Genomic DNA, 18,816 nt, shown 5'->3' on the forward strand with positions numbered 1-18,816 from the left:
ATATTTCATTTATAGGATCAGCGCCCTGCTAAGCTTGGAAGTATTTAGTAAACAATCCTGAGTTACACCTCATGAAACTTTATGTGTTGGTTGTGTGTGATGTGTTGGTGCTTTCCTGTCTGCCGTACGTACTCTCACTCCATTACTCTTTGTCCCATTGTTTAGATCTCCATCCAGGTTGCCCTTATAAGTACATGATCCCCTCATCTCGCAGACATTAATCGTCAGTCGCACTTGGATTACAACCAACACAAAAGCTTTATTCATAAAAAAACGTTCTACAAGCTGCAGCAGTTAATCTTCACAGACTGTTCTAAAACCTACTGCATTCAATGTGTGTAAAGTGCATTAATTGAATCTTGAAGTTCACTATGTTGCTAAAAGAAAAACTAACAGTTTGTTATAAAATCATGTTTTCTCCTTGTCTTCACACTTGTTAACGTCCTCAATGGCTGCCCTGTAAGAAAAATGTTTTTCAATTAGAGCCGTTTCAAATGTTTTTTTTATTTAAATAATTGATACTGAATACCAAATCGTACCTGTAAAGGAGTAGTTGTTTGGTAAGTCTGTCTCTCAGCTCTTCCGTCTCTTTGGTTTTTCTCTTCTGAATCTTTAACTCTGTCTTCAGCTCTCGGCTGCTTTCCTCCAGGAAGTACACTGTCTCCTGTAAAAATAGCACAGCGGCGTATTGCTTTGTTTGTCAGATGACTCTGCCTTAAGTAATGCACAGGGTTTGTCTTCTACCTAAGAAACCCCCATTTAGATTATTACCCTCTCTCTCTCTTGCACATTTTACACCCATTTACCATCTTGCTTACCTTGTACTGCCCCATATCCTCTCTCCTATGTATGCAAATCAGTTTGAGTTTCTCCTCTAAGCAAGCCCTCTGGAGACTCAGCTTTTGGATCTCCTCCTTTAGGGGTCTGAGCTGGGCCCTCATCTCTTGGGCCTGCTCTCTGGCTTTCACCAGGGCTTCCACTGTTGTCTCCCTTCTCTTCAGCATCGTGAGCAGAATGGGTTCATACCTGGCCGAGACAACCATGTACAGATAAAAGAGATCAGACACGAAACATCTGCGTTTAAAGTGTTATTAAAAGTAAAGTAACTATCATGACCAGTACTAAACGGAGACGGCACCTGTCCTCCAGTGCTTTTAGTCCAGCCTGCAGATACTGCTGGATGTCTCCACAGGAGTGCCTCTTGCTCCGGTTCAGCTCATCCTGGGTGTTGGAGGTCTGACTTGAGCTCTGGGCATGAAGCCCCTTCAGCTCTAAGAGCCGTTGATTCTGCGCTGCCCTCAGCTGGGAGCACCCTTCAGTCAGCTGGAGCACAAGCGACTGCAGCCTCTCCTGAAAGATGGGAATACAAATATTTTTACTTCAAGGCTTCGTCTGAGATGTGTTGCACATATTAGGACTTTTCCTGAGGAATTTCTTACCTCCTCTCTCTTTATTAGCTCCACCTCACGGTGCTGTGTGTTCAGTGCGGCCTGGTTGTGAGCGCAGTCCCTAACCATGGAGAACAACCTCCTCTTCAGCTTTCTGAGCTCGTCATGCAGCCCCTGCCTCTCCAGGTTAACCTTCCACAGCCTCCGCTCCTCCTCTGCTCTCTCGTCCCTGAGGCTCTGAATCGCTTTCTTCCTCTCCTCTCTTCTCCCTTCTTCCTCCCTCTTCAGTGCCATAATCAGCTCTGCCACCTTGCTTTCAATTTGTTCTTCTGTTTCCTCTTCATGGATCACCTTCGCCTCCTCAGTGTCTTTATTCCCTCTCAACTCCAGCACCTCCATCAGTAACTCCTTTCTCCTCTTCTGTAACTGCTGAACCTCATCTATACACTCCTCCATCTGACACCCTATTGCGCTAAGTTCATTCATGCCAGTTTCCAGATCCTCCTGTCTCTCTTCAGCAGGCACTTCCGTGTTGTCTACTTCAATCCCAGTTATGTCTGATGTGTCGGATGTGGCTTTATTAGTAGTTTCATCGCCTCACAGTACATGGGAGCATTTTCTTTACTCTCAAATGGCATTGATGGCCCTGAAACCTCCGCGTCTTGCCATTCAAGGGTTTCCATTGAGAGGCCACTCTGGTTTCCATTTGCTGCTGAACCCACTGTTTCTTCATATCTGCTTCTCTTAGAAGGTTTATCTTCCTCCAAGTGTTGACCAACCAAGGATTCTAACTGCATCGGCTGGGTTTCAAACCTCATTGGGCTTTCTTGCTGAATGGGCACCAGTGTTGTACCCCGATGAGGATTCTTACTGATGTGTACATACTCTTGGCTTGCTTCTGTAGCCCAGCCTTGGGGCTCAAAATCCATCCCAGACTCTTCCATACAGCTCTCCAACATAGCCAACATCCCCAACAGCTGACCCTCGTACGCCACCATGGTTTCACTCAGTTTATTTCCTGCTGAAGTGAGAGGCATTGTTTTGGTGAGAATCTTCTGAGGTCACTTGACACCTGTCAAGTGGTGCCCAACATTTGCGACTGGCCTTGTGCTGGCTGGTCTTCTGTTCCAGACCCGTCCATGTGTGTGTCAATGTAGCTTGTGGAAAGATATGCTTGGGGAGAAACTATTGTTTCCCCGTAGCTCTCTACTTTGACTTCCTCTCTGCTGTGGCTATAAGATGTTTCGGCCAGGGTTGTTTCATTGAATCGAGAGCCAAAAGAGAGACCAGTGAGTTCCTCACAGCTCTTCAATAAGCCATCCATCTCCTGCAAGTATGGCTTGATTAAAGATGATTGATTCAGCTGTGGTCCTGCGAAGGTGAGTCCAGATTGTGCCATGTTGAACTCTCTTTGTTCCATGAGGGTTATGTTCGGATCTTCATCCTCTTCTTTAATGAAAAGAGGCCTGACCCCAGGTGATGACATGTTATCGTCCTCCATTGGTTTTGCCTTGTTGTAGCCACTTCAGTGAAAGAGTCTCCTTTACAACTGTCCCATCCCTTAACAAAAGCACATGAATAGGTTAGTATTCCTAGCTAATACATATTAAACATGGTAGCTGTAGGTCAAGGCGGTCATGTTGCGAGTCAGAAATACTCAGCCTGCGTTAATATTTTGGCCAGACAGCTGTGTAAGTCATGCTGATGACACGTAGAGGTGTGCAAGGGGGCATTTTAGCAGATGGTAAGCTACTAGCAGCTGTCCTGGAAGGCTAGATGCCCACAGGGACCGACTGAATGCTTGGCAATGATCTGAAACACACCTCAAACAAGCCTGCTCATGCATCTACATGAACACCGCAGGACTACTTAAATAAACACATACAAAACTAACAAGTGGCATAACACAGATTACATTGGAAAGCATATTATCATAACATGTCACACCGCAGATGGATGGGCATTTGAGCGTTTCCCTGGTGACTAATGAAGCTGTAATTTCACCCTTTGAGGTGTTTGCCAAAAACTATACAGAGACTCTCAAAGGGTAGATTGATCAAATTGACCCAATACTGTCATAAGTACCTATTAGTAACGTAGAAAGGGCATAGAAAACAAGTGTGATTTATTCGATAGCAGCTGTTTCTTCGCCAAAACTCTTCTAAACCAAAATTCAAGACGCATCTTTGTGTTAAACAAGGTCACATAAAAAAATAATGCTGAGTACTAAAACCTACTGGAATGGATGTTGTTGTGCTATGCAAGGCTGACTAAAGCCCTGTGAAAGTCATCAGCTGTCTTGCTGCAGGACAGGCACGGGCACAAGTCACATTCCTTTAGACCTCCGGCACCCAAAACAGCACTGGCCTATATTTGCTGAGCATTAAGAACACGTATTTCCACTAATCATCATATAAATAGTAACTTTCTTTCAAGCCTCATGGGATACATGTATTAATTTTATAAAAGCTACATTAGTTCACAGTTTAAAAGCGGCATGAATGGTAGTTCGCTTTTGGATTTTCTTCATGAGTTTCCATTCAAATTTGATCAGACATCATATGTAAACATGAAATCATAATTCACTTACTTTGAGTGAATATTGTCGTTTCTTCAGCCTTTAGGCGTTATCCTCGACGTGAATTTTCCGAAGTGAGTTCAGGTTCAAACCCCAGCAAAGTGAGCGGCAAAGAGTGAGCGGGAGCAGTGTGTGCATGAATTTGGCAAAGGGGGGGGAGTAAAGACAGTTGACCCAGCCTCCTCGCTCTCAGTCACTGTGCTGCTATGTGTGACCATGACTACCTCAATTCTGTTTAGGTTTATTAATAAACACTGGCTGGCAACCCGAGAGACATGAAGGATTGTCTCAAAATGGACCTCTAAGAATCTTACTGAACCCCGGGTAACCATATGTCACAAGTTTCTTTTTGTATAATTTATCCCACTATCACAGGGATTTCAGATTAAACTGAAGGTGAATTTAAACCTAAAATTGAATAATTGACTGAAAATTTGAAAGCATTTTAACGCTGGATTGCCAGATTGACTGGTGGAGTTACAGCTGGATGCATTTATTATGGCTGTTGAAAGTTGGGTGTGTGTGGAGGCTGTTTATGATGTGTGTGTATGTTTATGATGAAAGACAATATGCCTCCAGCAGTCCTTCCATGCCTCCTCATTATCGAGTCTTAAAATACTTTAAATAGCACCCCTCACTTTTCTGGCCACTTCCTAAGGGAGGATTGGTTTCAGCCTAAACTTCTGACCCCAACAATGGACCACAGGTGGTCTTCTGTAGTCTGAGGGAGAGGGCAGCGAGGATGAGACAGGCCTGTCAAAGACATGGAAACATGTGGCAGATGTAAGGGGAAACATTTTCCAGGGATAAAGGAGGAGATGATGGACTAGGTGGAATGTTGAAAAAGAGACATCAGTGGAAAAACTGCGACCTGTACATTTTTGCTCTGAAAACATACTTTATCTTAAATAATAATATTTTATTATTCTTTGACATCCCTTTTATTGATTATACATATATGTTTTTGCCTTACTTCCTATATCATACCTTTCATTAAAGACTATTTCTGAATATTTCTCCACATATACGTTGCAGTCAGACACCACTAGATGGCCTCACTGTTTAACTTCGAAAAAAGATACTGTCGTTTATTTAGGAAACTTTTCAAGCGTTCCCAGTCTTTCTTTATGCTTTTCTATTTTTTAAAACAGCAATCAATATTATAGCAAACATATTGTGTAGTTGTTATCATGTTACAATGACATCAGCATACAAAGTTACTTTGTCTGTCTTGCTTTTTTCTCAAATGTCTTAGCGAAGGCTTACTAAATATACTTTAATTTGCAGTTAACACCCTATAAAACAATGACGGCCTTTCCTTTGACATTCTGATTCAGTGTTTCCATGACAAGATGACATCCCTTGTGCTCGAGAATAGATGTAATGTTTATCTAAATCACTCTTGTTGACCACTATGACTCTTTGTTTTGGCTTGGGAGAAACACAGTAATTTAGATTACATTATGTCGAGGGATTAACTGTTGCAACACACTCTTCAAACCTGTTGTGTTGATGCACGGCCAATAGACTCGAAAAAGCGACTTTCCGTTGCCTGCCATAAAAATAATCTTTTCAGTCTCTTTTCTATGCTTTCCTTCGTAGATGATGTAGATCACCAGTGTGTGTTTGTAGAGTAGGACAAGGGGGAAAGCACATATTTAAGGGGGCGTTGTGGTTGAGGTCTGAATGTCCCACTGAGACACACCATATGCTGGACATTTGTGTGTTACTGTCTGCTCCAATCTGCAGTTCTGTCCAAACTCACCAGAACATCCTGTCAGTGTGTCCTCCTCTTCCTCCTGTTTCTCTTCTATTCCATCCTTTAATATCTTCCAGTTGAAATCATCAATGTTTTTTCACTTTTCAAACCCTTTGGTATATTGTAGGAATGATTTCTTAGGTTTCTTTTATTTGAATTGCCATAAAAGGGATGGCAGGGCAGAATATATGGCTAAGAATTGAAGAACAACCGGACAGTATTTATTGTATCATTTACTAAAATCTGTTCATTGACCATCTGTGTTATTTTATTTTCCGACATCATTTTGACTGGTGGAATACTAAGTACCTCTTCATAACAATATTCATAATATCAAAACAAACTATGCTATATTTCAAGAAAGGTTTGGGGAAAGTAACCCTTGTGTTGAAAAGTGTCCATTTTGTGTAATTTTTGTGATTTTGGCACGTTTCTTCTTTTGTGATGTTGAAAAGAAAGTTTAATAAACCTTCAAACTCTTACTTCGGTTCTCTCACGTTGTTGTTCCCTGCCTTCTGTCATGTGGGGCACCATAAAGCATTGTCTCACTGTGGCTAAGTGTGTTTTAATGACAGTGACCTTATCGTGTGTTTACTTTAAAGAGAGTGCTTCTGCTACATAATTGTCAGCCACCATCTTCATACTGTCGTCAGCCACCCAGTGTTTGTACCAGTTGGCTTTTCATGGTCTTAAGGGATCACTTAATATAATAAAGCAGGGGGCCCATGTCCTTCTCTAGTGTGTTTTTCCACTGTTCTGGATTAAGAATGTTCTCTTTAAAGATGACATACACGCTTACCCTTAAAAAGACACAGAACTGCTCCGGTTTGTTCCCACAGTGCTTCAATTATTTTCTTTAATCTCACATCAACTATTTTCATATTAGGCTACTTCTGTACTTCTGAGCGTTTTTGAGAAGTTTCACAGAGTTGGGGATCAGAGTGCATGTTTTTTAGTCTTGCATTCCTTGACAATTTCTTATTGTTCAGTGAAATCATCTTTACACAGTCACAACCAGTTCCCATGAAGAGACACTGCAGATGAAAACAGCTGATATAGAGAGAAGAGCTGACAGGTCACATGCTCAGTCAGTAAGAATCATACTGTGGGTTCAGATTATGGTTCAGTCATAGTTGACAGATTTCGTCTTCAGAGTGAACAGCGATAACAATTATATCATCAGGAGATTTTCAATGTTGATCTGTAAATCTTTAACCACAGACTTGCTTTACATCAGTGTAAGGGTGTTTGTTTATGAGTTGGACAGGCTGTATCTGTGTATGAGTGTGTGTGAACATAATCCTCCTATGTTCACTGATTTACACAAGTATTTGTGGGAGGATTCGGTGACTGCAGAGTCAGTGTCGCAAGAGCCAGATGTATTTTTCAGTCCTTTTAGGAAATGTTTTGCTTTAGTCAACATACAGTACATACTTGGCTGAACTTCTGATCTTTCCTTCTGCCATTTCCACAACCTTTACAATGCCTTTTTTAAAGCAAAATATCTCGACAACTATCGGATTGATTACCATGAAATTGGGTTAGATATCCATGACTAGCAGACGTATTCTTTGGTGCAACCACCAGGTTAAAGTGTTCACATATCCTGTGGAATATCTTAATATACTAGGTGGATTAGCACAATTTATTTTACAGACATTAATGGTTTCCAGACAATTTACCCTCCGAGTTTGAAAACCCCCTGACTTTCCAGTTATTGCCACCACGAGATGGATACCTGGTTTTGAGCTGTCACGACAACTATTAAATAGATTGCCATGAAATGTTGTACAAACAATCACGGCCCCGTCAGAAGGAATTGGAATCCCTTTGGTGATTATTTAATTCCTTATTTTATGCCATCATCATTAAAAAGTCCAATCCTAACTTGGAAACTAATTCCAATCACCCCTAGTTGTACTTTTGAGATTTTAGCTCTAATTGTTATCTTTTAAACTTACTTGTTACCATGTATCTCAAAGCACCCGTGTGCTTCAGTGCGCTCTCACACAGAGCTGCTAGCATGGCTGTAGATTTATGGTCTTGTTTCAATATTAGTCCAAGTAGGTCTTACTTGGTTCCAGTAAGTACATCAACATATTATCCAGCACACTAGTCAGTATAAATTGTAGCATTCCACTGGTCTTACTCATCTCTCTCCAGTAGAGGCTCACCCAGTTGCTAGTGCCGCTTTTAGCAAAACCATCCATCATAAAGGCTCCAAGAGAACAGCCTTCACCTGAAGCTAGCTCTTATCCCAAACATGTGTGTGTGTGTGTGTGTGGTGTGTGTGTGTGTGTGTGTGGTGTGTGTGTGTGTGTTGTGTGTGTGTGTGTGTGTGTGTGTGTGTGTCTGCAGTATGGGTGTCTGCAGTATGGGTATGTTTGATAGAGGTACTAAATATTAAGTATTAAGATTGCTTCCCAAAATATCATTTGAAGTTTTCTGACTTTTCAAAAGTAAAGAAATAGGTCCTTACGCACTCCCAAAAGCCTTGGAGTGGGACTGCACAAATATGTTTTCTGTTGTTTTCAGAAATGGTTTCTGTTTTCAGCTATCCTAATTAGATGTTGTGCATGTGCCAAACCTGTTATTTTAATAAAGATTCGACAGAGGTTAACTCAGGTTTCCTGGCTGACAGACGTCAGGGCTTAATTTAAACGACCCCCCCGGAGAGATCGAAAACAGGCAGATAGTTTAACTGCAAATGAGAGAGAGGGAGAGACAAAGAAGAAAAAAAAAGAGAAATAGTTGGATGGAAACTTGTGGCTTGTTTTTGTCCAGTCCCAAACAACTCAGCAGCAACCACACCCTCGCAGGAATTCCTGCTGCAAAAATATTTCATGTCATGTTATTTAAAGCAGTAGTTAATCCTTAACATAACATGTTTAATGTTTTCTCCCTTAAAAAAGCCTCCATGTTGCCTAAAAGGATGTATGGAAGCCATATATTTCACGTCCAAATGTAGCTTTAAGTAGATTTGTAGTTATATAATCAGATATAAATAGTTCTGTAAAATGTAAAGTTTGATTAAAATGAGGAGGATAAATATAAAATGTATCAATGAAAAGAATTATTTTTTACAAGAAATAAATACAAACGTAACTGATGGATTTTTATGGAGTAACAAACCCTAACGTATATATATAGCAAAATACTCAAATGTCAGAGGGCACAATAGGAGTAAAGCAGAGGAAACAATTACAGACTGTAGTTAGGTTTGCTTTTCATCAAAAGTATTGTGTATCAAAGCCCTAAGTATATCTGGCTTTTATTTGAGTAAATAGTGTGTATTAGTCTCTGAGTGTGTATCTTTGTGTGTATATGAATTGCCAGCCAGATGGCTCTGTACACAGCCAGTGTGTTTTGGCTCTGACCACTCTGGGATTCTGGGAAATACTTTACTGTCCACTGTGCAGACAGTCTCACTCTGAACATCAACAAAGGGATTTGGAAGTTTGCTCTTACTCCGGTTTTTAATCTTTACGTTCAAGCACAAGATCCAGGGTAACTGAAATGGACCATTTATAAAGTTGACTTATATCTGTTTATGTATGTCCAGAAAATGGTCATGTCAACTTAAAGCAAGAACCATCATTAGGCTTGCATCGACGTGTCTGGGCAGAAGCAAACACTGATTGGCTCATAACATTTGATGGATGGGTCAAAAAGCTGATCTATGACAGGGTTACACACACATGGAGATCCCACCCCCTGGCCTCTTCCATACACAGTATCACAGATAGAAAAACTAATTCAGGGTTGACACTTCAATTACATTTTCTTTAGTATCTCCATCACATTTTTATTTTCAAAGCACTACAGATGATACAAAAGTGTATTTAGCATCAGCTTCAAATCAGCTTAGTTTACAAAATGGCAATTTACACAGCATTTTTTTGGATTATAGGTCTGTTATGTAATTTGTCTAACTGACATGGCCATTTATTTACAGGAACAGAATAACACGCCTCTCTGTTGGATTGAAAGGGTGTGGTCACTTTAAGATTCACAAACTGCAGTGTTTGGAGGAGATTGCTTTGTTTAAGGGGAGAAATTACAGCTAGTAAGACCATGACCCTCCTTTAGCCCTAGTGTCTATCTAGGCCGTCTGGTTCTTGGACAAAATCGTTCCCTAGAGGCACCATAAAGCAGACAACAGCCAACTCTTACAGCTTGATTTTCAGCTGGTTCAATCCACATGTTCTCTTTCCTGTCCTCCTCATCTCTCACTAGAGACATGCCTCAACGATATTTCTTCTACTTTCTCCCTTTCCTTAAGAAGGGGAATGAAATGGACACCTCCCTCCTGCTCTTATAACCTTATTACCCATCTTTTTGGGCCTCCATTGAAGGCAGGTCAGAGGAAGTGGTAGGGACAGTGAATGGCTCTCCTATCACCAAGGGCAAAACATGTCTGGACAGGGGAAACTGGAGTGCAGTTGAGTCGAAGGATCCTTTTTTTAACCTCCTTTTTTCTTTTTCGTTGCATTTTTCACTACTTTGCTTTATACTTATGTTCATTCCTCTTTCCCTACCCCTTTTCCAACCAGAACTCACTGCCAGGAGACAGACATCTATTCCAGACGTAGGCTGGTGAGACAAAGCTGTCTCTGTTGAGTCCCCTCTGTATTTCACATCTGAGTTTCAACCTGGAACATCTCCCTCTTTTCTCTAAAACTATTATTACATGCCTTGATTCTCTCTCTGTCCTCATTTCTCTTTCAACGTCTCTTGCCACCCCTCCCAGCCTTGACTGTATAAATAGTGGACTGTGGAATGTAACTTTTGGAGAGTTTAGTTCATTTTTAGCACTTTTAATTACATGCTAAAGAAGGTATCTGAACATAACAACAGAGAAGTGCAGTTGAGAAATGTTTTGGTGTTTTTTTTTCAATGTAGTTTCAATATGTTATGCTGTTGTTAGAGGAATAGACAGAGATAAGCAGTCGGTGCAGAAAGAATGTGTGTGTGGCCGGACAAAGGCAGGTCGGGAACGATAATACTGGTCCGAGAGAGCTCAGCTTATCCCAACTGGCAGTATGGACTTCCTGCCTTAACCCAAACTAAAATACACTTACACCCAGGTCATTGACAGAAAGGTCATGCTACTGTCATTACTGTGATGCTGCTGTCAGCTCACTGTGTGATTGATTGGTCAATCTCACGGCCTCAAATATTCTTGAGCAAGGTGCCTTTCTACGCCAGTAACGATTTTTGGACGTTTTTTAGTCAATGACATCAGCTTTATTCTCACACTTCATTAGGTGACGATAATATGTTCTATGCATGTTCCTTACTACATTAGTACCATCATTTAACCGCTTATATCGGTGTTATGATGATAGTACATTTTCCAGACCGTTAATTCCAAGTATATACAGAGTACTAGTTGTGTTCAGTAATTTAGTCATGCTAGTGACACGTCTCAATTATTGGCAGTGACATTTGGTCCATCCAACCCTTGGTTTTGATGATCCCTTGGCTTCTTCTTGAGCGCTACCTTTAGGTTCATATCAGTGCCTTTAAGTTAATAGTTTCGTCAAATGTTGTGTAAATTACCTCAATTTCTCACTCTCTTCATTTTGTATATTCTCCAATACTTTGACAACATATTGCTAGCCCTACTTGTGAGGCATCTTAGGCTCCTTGTGTTTGCTGTTTGTCTTCAGATTGTTTGAACTTGTTTTGAGTAGTTGCTATGTTTTATATGCACACAGTTTTCCAGATACTGCCTTATTTCCTGCAATATTCATCATCCATACATAACAAGGTCTGGTAAGTCTCTGTAATCACGGGTTCATGAATAAACAGATCTCTTTCACATCTCTCTGTTCTCCACAGATTATATAGAATTAAGTTTGATGCACAGACAAATGCTGGATCCAAAACACAGCAGTCTTTTTGCCCTATAACTCAATCCAGAAGTGGTTTGCATAACAATCAATTTACATTTTGATCATCAATTTTGTTTTACTTACTTTTTATAGCAGTATATGCCTGCAAAGTAGTGTGTGCATACCAACATAGCCAGCAAATGAAGCTAACAGTTGAGCTAGAACAGTGGAGATTGAAGAGAAAAGGAACAGATGAGGGAGGATTGGTTAAACATTCCCCCGAAGGCTCAGAGGGGTCTGGCTGTTCATTATTTTGTTCTTCTTACTGCAAATGTACAGACACTCTGCAACTCCCTCACAGACATACAGAGGGCGGCTGTTTTCGGTTGTATCACCATGGAAACGTTGAAATATTTCAGTGTTTTAGTGAACTAAACTATGACTCATTTGAACCCCTCCCAACACACCAGTACACGCACACAGTATGGATTCCCCCAGTTGAAAAAAAAAACCTCACCACATGGAGAAACATCATGAATCATCCATTACTGAAAACAGGTTTTTTCAGGGGAAAAGCAAATAAACTTTTGATATTTTTTACCAAGTGAATCTGCTTCACATTCAACACAATATTTGATATATAAGTTGATCTACTCCACATGTATGAATCCACTCTTGACTGAAGAGGATCCATATGATTCTCTGTAATGTTTACTCATGAGATATAGCACGAGGCTGCCGGTATGTGATCTAGTTCAGGAATGAAGCCATTAAAGTTGCAGTGTACAGAAGAACAGTGACAGTGATATCTTCAGGTCGTGTGCCAGAATTAGCCCAGGAATCTCAACGGACAGGTAATTTTGCTGCCTCATCACAGGAACTAAATGAAGACCCATAGGTCACTTATAATGGAAGCAAACCTTGTGAATCTGTTTTTGTCACACATTATATAACAGATGATATACACGTTTAGTTTTCTTGATAGACATGTTAATTGTCTAGAAAAACTTTTTTTCTTTTAGCTTTGAAAACTAAAACCAAGGATATGATAAAGCCGTGTTACTGTTTTTGTGTGGATATGTACTAATTAAAGGTGGGGTAGGTAAGTTTGAGAAACCGGCTCGAGATACACTTTTTGTTATATTCCATGGAATGCTCTTAACATCCCGATAGCAATGAATATCTTAAGTGCTTTGACAAAAATCCATAAAAAATTCATCTGTGGAAGCCGTAGTACTTTAAAAAGCACGACCAATCATTTTAGCCGGCCGGCTAAAATAACTGGATGGCCTACCTGCCTGTCAGCCTTCCATGGCACAAACTTATCTCGTGCCCTCATTGGTCACGTGCGCGTTCGTGTGTGTTGGAGGAGGGGCTCTGTAAGGAAGTGGCAGATTTTTCCGGTTGTGTATTTCAAATTCCAGCGCTCGGTTTTCTCCAAAATCACCTACCCCACCTTTAATGTAATTTGTCTGCTGGAAATCATCTCTAACAAATGTTGCTACTTTATTTAAGCGTCTCTGGACAAGTTTCCTCTGTGATGTTCGTTGGTGTTTTTACAGAGACGAGAAGTGGGGATAGGGGTTTTGTAAGTTCTGCAAGAGGTTACCGGAGATCATCCAGTGCTCTTTTAATACCCAAGTGATATCTATTAATGCAAGTGAACATTACTATTGTGAGGCAGGATATGTTATAGCTGCTTGACAATAGCATTTGGGGGTTGGGGAGCCCAGGAAATAGCTGAAAAATAATGTAGCTAGGTACTGCATAAAGTTGACACAAAATAACTGTTTGGATAAAACCAGCTTGAAATAACGCTGGAGTGGCCAACCATGTAACCGGCAATCCATCATTTTACAAGCCCACCATGAGGAGGAACAAACTGTAATCGCTGTTCAATCCCTTTTAGTTAAACCATTTTAGAAACACTCCCACACCGCCCAACAACACAGCGCTATTCTCGAAAATTCCTGGTTTGGTGTAAATGCAGCTTAAGATGAACTCCTTTAACTCCTGCTTCCCCTTTTTTACCCCAGTGACTCTCCTCCACATTCAAACCAGATGATCCAGTCCTGCGACACACATGTGTACTCCACCCACTTCTGACAAGTGTCCCCCCACCCACACACACACCCCCACCCACACACATACAGTGATGTCAGCTTGTTTTGTCTTCACCACAGAGCAATTTGAAACTCACTTTAAAGTTCAGTTACAGATGTTGTATGTTGAGATCGACAATTAGACATCACTTAAAGGTAAGTGGCCCCTTGTGACCCGCCTCACCTGTCTGTCTGCTGTCTGTCTGTCTGTCATGTTTAAAAGGGGGGGGTTGGGTTTCCACCTGGCTGCACAGTGACAGGAAAGAGCCACTCCCTCTTATCTGCATAAAGAATGCTGAACCTTTTCACCTTTGCCAGGCGAGCTTCCAACACTGGACTGCTCACTAGTTTTCCAGGAAACTTTGTCATGAGATTTGCTTTTTACTATTTTTCTAACTTCAAGAGAAAAAGCAAAGTCACCTGCTCTCTTCACAAAGGAGGTAATCTATCTGGAGATATACTGGCAAAAGGTGTATTTTTCTTTCCTATCCACTATGATGATTCGTCACCCAGGGGTTCCCTTCCTGAGGGAGACTGGGATGACTGCACCTGATACTCGGAAAGGAGACTAGCAAAAAAGACAAACGGAAAAGCCAACAGCAGGACAAGTAACTCTGAATGACCTCTGTAAAGGACTCAATGCTAAAACTAAAATACTGTTTAAGAAGAAGCACCTAATACTGGAATGGTATGGCTAAATCCTAACAACACTGTGAGAGGTGGGAGGAGAGGCTGGCTCTCACACAGAGGGAGGGACTGAGAGAGCATGGAGCTTCATTCACTGCTAAACACACACACACACCACATGCTCGGAAAAGCTGTTCTCAGGCTGAGAGAAAAGAGGGGAACGAAGGAGAGGACTTCTCGATCACTGAGTAAGTTCGTTGTATACCGTAATATACTGTCTGACAGTTTTACAGCAAAACTCTTTCATTGCTTTCTAACGTGACTCAGAGCAGATGAAGTGCATGTACTCATCTACATTCTTTAAATTAGTCTGAAAGAAGTAAAACATAGGAATTCTGTGTGCAGGGATTTTTCCACTGCTAGTTTTATTGAATTGAACTTCTTTCTCGTCTCCAACTCACCCATACACACTATTCTGCTGATGTGAACCACATGTCACACACACACACACACACACACACACACACACACACACACACACACACACCACACACACACACACACACACACACACACACACACACACACACACATACACAATAACACACACTAGACTCTGCAGAGGTCCAGCTTTCCTCCCTGGGGACATACACAGAAATGAGAGAATAGAAAAGGGGGAGTGAAGCCGAATGTGAGGGGAACATTAGAAGGACAATGTGGGAATGCTCTTGATACATTGTTAACATGTTGGCTGGTATCTTCTGAATGTTCCCTTTTTATTCTGTAACAACCCTATGTGAGTTTGAATTATTCCACTTAATCTTTTCTAATGAATCTGCTCTTTTTTCATCTTATTCTTGCTTTCTCATCTCAATCTGTCCTCCCTCTGGGTTTCATTTTTAACCTATTTTGGTGTCTTTCCATCTCGCCCTCTCTCTCTCATCCTGCTGATCTCATTGTTGTCCCAGGTGGTGACACACAGGAAAAACAGAGACACTGAGTGAGGCCAAAGAGGGACAGAGGGGATCATCAAACCAATGAGAGCTGGGAGGTTTCAGATCCTGTGACTTGTTCCCAAAGAAGACACATTGATCCTGGTGGAGGTACCGAGACTTAGCTCCAGGACCGACCTCCAAGATGTCCCGGAGGAGGTCTACAGGGGACTTGGTGCCCAGGGACGTCACTCAGATCTTAGCCCGGGAGGCGAAGGTTCAGCGTGGGCAGAAGAAGCCGGGTAGCTCCCTGGGACAGGCCTTTGGTTGGTTAAAAGGGAGCCGAAAGAAGAAGGGCCTCGGTAATGGGCTGAACCGAACTGGAATTGGCGTGACGGATGCCAAGCAAGGACTTCAGAATCAAGACCCTGCAAAAGGTGAGTTGGTCAAGACTTAATACTTTTTATAGTTTTGGGTGCTCAGCGGATGCTTTTATCCAGTGAGTACATAAGACACAACAAATAAATGTAGGTCATGGACCACAGAACCCCAACCCCATGCAAGTAAGACTTTTGCAAGTTTTCAATATTTTTTGACCATCAAACTTGAGTTGGAGAAAAATGTCACTATGGGAGGATCAGTTTTTTTCATATTACACAATTATATCTTTCAGCTCATTGTTTAATTTTATGGTCAGCAACTTCACTGTTTCAGGTCATCCAAAAAAAAACTTAAAATTAACGTTTACCCAATATCTGCTGGAAGTCCAAATAAAACAAGTGTTAGCTAATATGTCTCCCATAACAACTTATGGGTAATGTAATATTATACTGTATGTCAGTGTTGTGTTTACAGCTTTTGTGCTGCCCCCAAGTGGCCAAAAAAATGGATGAAGGTTTAATATAAAAAACACTTATGACGTGAGCTTAACTTTACAAATATTTGACCTTTCCATCCAGGAAGGTATTTTGTTTATTAGTAAAATTGCGAACAGTTTTTTCTTAAATCCATCATCTACAGAAAATCTGCCTGATATCAATGACATCCTTTTCAGTCTCTTATAAGAGTTGCATTAAAGTCTGTGTCAGGATGGATATTCCTTCATAAGGTTCAGTTTAGATGAGAGGTGAGGTCAGTTTGCTTGTTTGGAAACTCCACTGTATAATTCTGTCTTGTTTGTCACTCATGACAAAGACTGCATTGTCATGATGTTTCAGATACATATGTTGACTTTTGGATTAAGATGGAAACAGGGTTATCATCAGGACATCTGTCTGGACATGTTTAAAATGGCCAAAGTGACACACACGTAGACTGACACAGGGGTTTAATCCCCCTTTCTGTTTACTGATGCGTTTGCTTGGTCGGCAGCACAGAGCTTACCCACGGTCCCCATTTCCTGTTTTTGTTCCACCCCAAAAGCCATCCCTTTCTCCTGTGTCATTGTGTGTGTGTGTGTGTGTGTGTGTGTGTGTGTGTGTGTGTGTGTGTGTGTGTGTGTGTGTGTGTGTGTGTGTGTGTGTGTGTGTGTGTGTGTGTGTGTGTGTGTGTGTGTGTGTGTGTGTGTGTGTGTGTGTGTGTGTGTATCCAACAACTCTTGGAAATCCAGATTATGTCTCTGGGCTTTTGTGGTTTTTGTGCTCGTTCCGCCTAAAAACATCTTCCATGATCCCTTATTATGCCTTACATCGTGTTTTTGTTTTCTTCTTTGGGAACTATGAACAGTGGATGGGTAACAGACAGTGACTCCATTTGAAACCAAAGATTAACTAGTAGTAGGGCTAATAATTCCCCAGCAGAGGATGTGATCAAAGGCTCATAGTAAAAACGTGTGGGAAATGTATTTTGGGCATTTTCCCAGATAATTATGAACACCAAGCCAGGCACTGCAGATTCAAGTGACCTTCAATTGTTTTCTTTTAATAACTCTCACTATTTTGTTTTAGTTTGGCTGTTGACTGGTGGTGATTGACCTTATGTATCTGCAGATGTGATTACCATTGGTTAAAAGTTGTATTTTTATCAGAAATCAGTGAAACCAGAACATAAAGAAGTGGAAGGTGTTTTGTGTTCATGCAGCCATCGTTGACGTTTTCATACACTGTATCTAGTGACAGAACAATCTGTTCCTTATTTCACCAACATGAACAGCTGACGCTCTTGTCTCACCCGTAAGTGTCAACAAATTGTTAGTTTTGTATTGTCTTGCTTTTTCCTTTGACACTTTGTCTGTTACAGATTACAGATAGAGTGATAGGAAGCCTGTTTTCCCACCAGTAAATAATTGGTTCATTGCACCATTAATTTTTCTCTTGCTTCGCTTCATTCTCCCTGAACTCGCTGGGTGACTTTAAAAACCTTACGAGACAAAGCAGAAATGTGTTGAAAGACAACTGACACTTGCTGTACCGACACATGATGTACAGTATATGTACTTAAACACACATAGGCCCTTTATCTGACTACTTAGTCCTTGACATGAAGGGTTCCAATCAAATGGTTTACAAAGCAAAAATCACAATCAAGTTTCTACGTGACACAATCTGAACAAGCAGTGACTTGTCCTATTGTGATACTGGGAAATGTCGTAATGTAAAAAGTTTCAGTTCCCTCTTGATTCTTTGAACAAAATCTCTGAACCAGTGGCTGCATTAGAAACAGGTTGCATCATCTAAATCAGTGGTTCTCAACTGGTCAGGCCTCGGGACCCACTTTTTACTTGGTCAATACATCGTGACCCAACATTTGAAGCACTCAAATCTATTCAACAAAAAATCGTGCTGTAATATATATATACGCTTTTGAGCATACAATATTAATAAAAGTGAAGTACAGTGCATATATCCCTTATATCCCTTCACAGAACTAAAGTATGCTTTTAAAAAAGGTTTAATGAGATGATGGAATCAAAGCTGAACTATATAAAAAGGCACACATGCTGAAACCCAACCCCAACAGGGGGGTCTGGGGGGATTCTCCCCAGGAGATTTTAGAAATACTAACATAAACTACGCATTCTGGTACACTCTGAGAAGAAAATCGGGCCTTCAAAATAAAAGTTTGACTTTTTCCCAAAAAAAAAAAAAAAAAAATCCAATTTTTTTTTCCAACTTTTTTTTCTTCACTCACACATCCGCGACCCACTCGAAACGGGTCCGCGACCCACTTTTGGATCGCGACCCACCAGTTGAGAACCACTGATCTAAATGATGTTGAAATAAGCCAGTCGCCCTAAACACAGGCTTGGCCCCTCCAAAGGGTCACAAGATAAGTCTGATTGGTCAGCAGAAGATTGCTTTGTCCCCATTTTCTATAAATAAATGTATTTTCGAAGTATAAAGGGGAAATTGTGTATGAAATTGATTTGCTGAAAACTCAAAGTTGTCACTATGGGCCCTAGTTGCTTTTCTTTGGATGGGGTCATGAGCAAAAAAGGGTGGGAACCACTGATGTAAGCTACACCTGAAACCATCACTTATTTGCTAATCAGTACTGTACTAATTAAATGCATCCAATTTCTGAATTCTGACTGTTTCTGTTTCTTCACATTGTAGTACCCCTTTTTATATTCTGGAGCAAAAAAATAGACAATG

General features: G+C 41.0%; 2 protein-coding genes across 2 annotated transcripts in view; one reads left to right on the plus strand and one right to left on the minus strand.

Annotated features, from left to right (window-relative positions):
* Nucleotides 1-79: 79 nt before the first annotated feature.
* On the minus strand, nt 80-4,114 carry sync (syncoilin, intermediate filament protein). The gene is given in 9 exon segments (XM_034125072.1): nt 80-457; nt 540-664; nt 819-1,026; nt 1,139-1,350; nt 1,440-1,975; nt 1,978-2,426; nt 2,428-2,469; nt 2,471-2,948; nt 3,979-4,114. Coding segments are annotated over 8 exon segments (2,040 nt in total). The 5' UTR covers nt 2,890-2,948; nt 3,979-4,114; the 3' UTR covers nt 80-408.
* Nucleotides 4,115-14,129: 10,015 nt separating this feature from the next.
* kiaa1522 (KIAA1522 ortholog) overlaps nt 14,130-18,816 on the plus strand; it is a 42,340-nt gene continuing 37,653 nt past the window's right edge. The window contains exons 1-2 of the mRNA XM_034124905.1: nt 14,130-14,539; nt 15,260-15,660. Of these exons, the coding sequence (XP_033980796.1) occupies nt 15,429-15,660 (232 nt within the window). The 5' untranslated portion in view covers nt 14,130-14,539; nt 15,260-15,428. The remainder of the gene's footprint in view (nt 14,540-15,259; nt 15,661-18,816) is intronic.

Source organism: Trematomus bernacchii, unplaced genomic scaffold (assembly GCF_902827165.1).
Source record: "Trematomus bernacchii unplaced genomic scaffold, fTreBer1.1, whole genome shotgun sequence".
Lineage (NCBI taxonomy): Eukaryota > Metazoa > Chordata > Actinopteri > Perciformes > Nototheniidae > Trematomus > Trematomus bernacchii.